The following is a 5,570-nucleotide window of genomic DNA, read 5'->3' on the forward strand; positions in this document are numbered from 1 at the left end:
TAAAATTAAATTTGCCCCCCTCCGATTCTGCATATGTGATGATACTTGGAATACAAAAAGTTTATGAGACATATAGACAATCAAAGTAATATCATTTTGGGTAATGTTTCACTTCACATCTTCACTGAGATGTCATGCCCACTGGACAAATATTAATGTTGAACCATGCATTTTCATATTTCATTCTTGCAAATTTGAGCTGTTATAGTAAATCCTCTTAATAGGCTCATGTAAAATGTAATGTTGTCAATGTATATATAACAGGAAAGTATCATGCATTTGTGCAGTACACTGAGTCACCCCTAGAGACCCAATCCTGAAATTTACTTTTTAAGCAGCACTGTCACTTTAAGCTGTGGGCGCGGCTAGCTGACTACCACCCGCCCTATATGCAAATTCACCCGCTGCTTTGACTGGGTAAAATAGTGCGGTACTCGTTTCAGGTGTCCATAGTGGGCGCGAGCCGCGGCGCGAGAAGAAAGCACACAGGCGCTATAAAGCCGAAGAGTGTAGCGAACTTTTCAGCAAACATCCCCACAACCCAATTTGAAAATAACGGCTGGATTAAACTAACTACACCCGGATATCGTATGCAAAACGGGATTACTGAGAAGCTCACAGCTGATGGCGCTATCATTACTTGTTGACATGAAAGATTTCTGTGTAATTACTGAAGTGTAGGACTCATTTCTTTTGCTGGATCTTACCGGTGTACTGCAAACCTTCATTTTTGCTTCTCAAATGATATGCAGCATACTGACTCGGCACTATATTACGGTAATTGTTCCCTAATTCATATGATTTATCTAATGGGCTTTGGGAAAACAAATAAACCATTTTGCAGTCAACTCTAGTGGACTAGTGTATAATTATGGTAGTGCATGCATCTATTTACATGATACGTTACATCGTAGTGTTATGCAATATAGTTGTGAAAGTTCCATGTTGTTTACCTACTGCATGTAGACGAAATGTTCTTTTTGTAGTATGTATTTAATATTTAAGCGTTATACGTTCAGTTTGCTTGACCAAGTTAACAGACCTTAGGCTGTCAAATTACATGTAACGCTGATTAATTAGCTACTGCAATCTAGTCTCAATACATCTTCCCCATTGGTTGGTCGGTAGTTGTGCTACAAAAGTAAGAGGATGTTCACGCCGAAACCGTTCTTGCGCTAAAACAAAATATCCAGACGCGTTTTTAAAAGTTGGCGTTCTTTACACAGACGTTGACACCGCGTTTAGAAACGCGACGCAACGTCTTGCGCGAGTTTACATTGAAAAACAGCAAGGACGGACGTTAAAACTCGTTGGGTGTGAACGACCCCTACAACGTTTAATTGTCATTTTTGGTACCAGAAGTTAATTTGAGATGCATAAAAAAAAAAAAAGAATCGCATTAAGTTGTGTTTTGAAATCGGATCAATGTTTGTTTTTCAGACCTTGAGCTCTGAGGTTGCGCTCTGAAGACGACACAAATGCCAGGAGTCAGTTCAAACGTGTCGCGCAATAAGAAGTTGGAGATGGAGGAGGAATACGACCAATATCAGCACTATTTCTACGACGACCACAACTTGGACGAGGACTTTTTCAAATCGACCGCACCGAGTGAGGACATTTGGAAGAAATTCGAGCTCGTGCCAACCCCGCCCATGTCGCCTGTCAGGATACTGGAGGGTACCACCAGTCCATCTGCAGGGGACCGATTCGAGTGGGTGTCTCAGTTCTTGGGACAGGACGACGAGCAGGATGGACAGTGCAAACTCAACGCGGAGGAGACTTTGGAAAACCTAAGCTCCATCATTATTCAAGACTGTATGTGGAGCAGTTTCTCCGCCAGTCAGCAGCAGCTGGAGAAAGTTGTCAGCGAGCGCCTGTCTTGTTCTGCGCAGACGAAACTTGCGAGCAAAGCGCAGTGCGTCCCCGCGGACTCGCCTGGTCTTAACAGCTTGACGACAGATTGCGTGGATCCCGCAGCTGTCCTTACCTTCCCTCTGAGCAGCAGCTGCAAGAAACAGGTGTCGTCCGGGTCAGAGTCTCGCACCGACTCCTCCGGTAAGCATTGACCAATGACTTATTTGCGTAACGGTGTTCGAAATTGTTTATTTAAAGTGATTGAAAGGGTAGTTCACACTTCCCTTTTACTAAACGGTTGTGTTGAAACCCCACCCTCCTTTGACACCTGAAAGGTTATATCTGACATACCATTCTAAAAGCTAGGTTACACATGAATGCCTTGGGATTTAGTTTGGCATTTTATGTTGTGTTCTACTTAGGCATAATATGAGTGGAATGTATTGGACTTGTTGCAGTGCTGAGGTTCAACATTTCTTAAGCCCAAGTGAAACAAAAGGAGAAATTGTTGTACTAGTGACCAGAGCCTAGAGCATTATCACCAGCAGCAACCAATGAAAAGGCTGCAAGGATTCAAGGCCACTCAATTGTCCATGAGTGAACCATTAGTATCTAAAGCTATTCTAGAGCAGATTCTTAATGTTTTTATGGCATTTAAATGCATTTATAAAGCCTCATAACAGCACTTAAATGAACACCTGAGTTTTTAAAGAAAAATAATAAAGCAAAATTTTTGTGATAATCAACATTATGCCACAAATGCTGTCAATGGAGCTAAACTTGTTTTGAACCCCAAATATTCCTTTTAAGTAAATGTATGATTATTTGTCAATTGGTGATCAGCATTTGGGCTATATGCTCCTTGACAGCTGCAATTGCGGTGTATTCCGTGAAATCAGAGTAAAAGGCACTTTCTCAGTACAGATGTTTATTTTTTCAAAACCCAATTCAAAGATGACCCAGAGTTCGTTTTTACAGATCAAAGCCACATGTTGTATTCTAGCATATCGACTTCTTGCTGAGAGTAGGGAACACATAGATTCTCAGAATTCATCTTGTAGTTCTGGGGCCCATCTGATTAGAACTTTTATTCCGAATGAAGTTTAAATAACAGGCTTGAAGAGGTAAATATAAAGTGTGTTTAAGTTTGGCCAAAGGCTGCAAAAAGATGAAGCTGCATAGCAAATGACCTGTTCACAACAGAAGCGAAACCACACATGTAAACTGTCCTTTTTGTTCTTGCAGATGATGAAGAGATTGATGTTGTTACAGTAGAACACAAGCAGAACAAGTCATGTTTGGTGAACACCCGTAAACCAGTCACCATCACAGTTCGAGCAGACCCCTATGACCCTTGCATGAAGCGATTCCACATCTCCATTCACCAGCAGCAACACAACTATGCAGCTCGCTCGCCTGACAGTTATCCTGAAGATGACCCTCCTCGCAAGAAGATCAGGCAAGAGACCTTACCGCCATGGCCTGTTTCCACACCCCAAACCGCTGAGTGCAAACCCCCCATATCTTCCCTAACATTCTCCGCCCCATCTCCGACTGCTTCTGCCTGTCCAGCCCACACATCCTACGACCTCAAATCTCAACCATCCAGCCCTCAGAGTTCAGACTGTGAGGATACAGACAAGCGCAAGACACACAATTTCCTGGAGCGGAAAAGACGTAATGACCTTCGCTCTCGCTTTCTGGCTCTTCGGGATGAGATCCCAAGCCTTGTTGACTGTCCAAAGACACCCAAAGTTGTGATCTTGACCAAGGCCACGGAATACCTGCGTACACTGCATGCCAGTGACAAACAGAAGGCTCAGGAGAAGAAGCGTCTTAAAAGCAGGCAACAGCAGTTACTGCGGAGGCTAGCAGAACTCAAACGTGCATAAAAGCAGCCAGTCCAGCCATTTTTTCAATAGGAGCTGTGTAGAGTGGCTGTGTTTTGTCAAGACATGGGGATATTAAATGGAATGCACTCTTTATTTTAAGTTTAGGTTTTCAGCTTAAGTTTTTGCACATTTGCCTTTGCAACTGGGGGGGGTGACGTACATTACAGCAGATGTATGGAAGACGCGGTTTGGTGTTCCCCATTCGACCACCCCCATGCTTCAATTTTTTCCAAAGAGGGGCGTTATTTCTGATATTTTCTTTTGAAATTGAATGATGTAAAGAGAACACCCATTCTCTCATAAGAGCTAAAGATGAAATTATTTAGGTGGTGATATATTATTTCATTGACTTAGCATGCCAAGTTAGGCATTATTGGAAATGTAGCCATTTAAATGCATGTGAAATCGATCTCATATACCAAGGTTTTTGTGGCAAAATCTTGACGTTATCTGGTTTAATATAGTTAAGGGTCTATGATCAATGTACCTTCTTCGTTGATGGTGCTTTGTTACTTAAATTAACTCTAAAGGAGAGCTGTGTGCCCCCATTGCCACTTGATGACTGTGTAAGTTTAACAGGCAGGAAGTTGGATCACTGATAGTTTGTTATACTTTTTTTTTTTTTTGTGAAATGTATATTATTATTCTAATGAACATTCAGGACAGTGTCCAGCACAGCTTTGCAGTGTATATTAACTCTGGAATATTCTTTGGACATATCTGTATATAATAATAGTTGATGTACAGGTCATTGTGTAAAAATACATACATTGTGTTTGAACATGAAAAGTACTGTTAATAGGCTTTATTTTCTATTTTTCTGTCGTTTTGTTCTAAAACTTGGTTGGCCCAACTGCCTTCCCTAAGAGTATCTCAAAGTTTCTATTTTTGTTAAGAAAAGTAAATAAAAATAATTAAAAAAAGAATTAATAAAATAACACTATCAACATTTCATTTTCATCACTAGCCACTTTGTTATGCTGTTTTTAACTGCCTGTTCCCTTGTGTTCTGACTTTTTTTGGGCTCATGAAAGCATTTTTGTACCGATTATATTTTCATTCACTGTCATTGTTTGATTTCTATTTGAATATAAAGTTCCACTGGTGGCATATGCATACTTTCCCCCAAATGTGGCCATCAAACCAAATACTTCTAAACCGAAGCCTACTCACACGTTTATTTGCAATACCCTAGTATGCAATTATTTTTAAGAAAAGGGGCCATTTGTTCACTACAATCATTACTGATAGATTTATTGGCTCATAATTGTATACTTTCATCTGGGAAACTGAATGGCTTAAAAGGTTGAAATGGATGCCACTTGACACCAGATAGCATATGCCAGCAGTAACCCATTGTGTTTTATTTTTTATTTATTTTGTTTATTTACTTTGGTCCTTGTCATCAGGTGTCATACTGGAAGATGAATGGCAACAGCATTGTCTAAGCACTTTGTGTTCTGTACCTCATAAGCCTATATACATTAACTCAAAATTGGATAGTAAATAAATTCAGTTCAAATCACATGAGTCTAGTTGTTTCTATTTATTTATTAATATTAATTAACTATTCATGAATAAATTAATGATCCAGGAGTCCAATATTTAGATTAAGGGGCAGTGATTGGTTATTAAAAACATGCTTTAATATGAGTTGCCCCATATTTGTACTTTACTTCATTTGAAATGTTTGTTAAATCCAGTCTCATTCTCACTCTCTGTCTGAAGATATCCAAGTTTTAGAGGTCCGTTTGATATCAAAACCAGTAAATATCAACAAGCTTGATATGTTAAATCTTCTACCAGATCAAAAGTTTGGCAGAG

The 5,570-nt window shown here is 40.0% G+C and overlaps 1 protein-coding gene across 1 annotated transcript; it reads left to right on the forward strand.

Annotated features, from left to right (window-relative positions):
* The first annotated feature begins 465 nt into the window (after nucleotides 1-465).
* LOC127620333 (protein L-Myc-1b-like) lies at nucleotides 466-5,264 on the forward strand. Its single transcript, XM_052093533.1, has 3 exons — nucleotides 466-777; nucleotides 1,441-2,055; nucleotides 3,100-5,264. Exons 2-3 carry the CDS (start codon nucleotides 1,479-1,481, stop codon nucleotides 3,744-3,746), a joined length of 1,224 nt encoding a protein of 407 aa, XP_051949493.1. The 5' UTR covers nucleotides 466-777; nucleotides 1,441-1,478; the 3' UTR covers nucleotides 3,747-5,264.
* Nucleotides 5,265-5,570: the final 306 nt, after the last annotated feature.

This window comes from Xyrauchen texanus, chromosome 26 (assembly GCF_025860055.1).
Source record: "Xyrauchen texanus isolate HMW12.3.18 chromosome 26, RBS_HiC_50CHRs, whole genome shotgun sequence".
In the NCBI taxonomy this organism is placed as follows: domain Eukaryota; kingdom Metazoa; phylum Chordata; class Actinopteri; order Cypriniformes; family Catostomidae; genus Xyrauchen; species Xyrauchen texanus.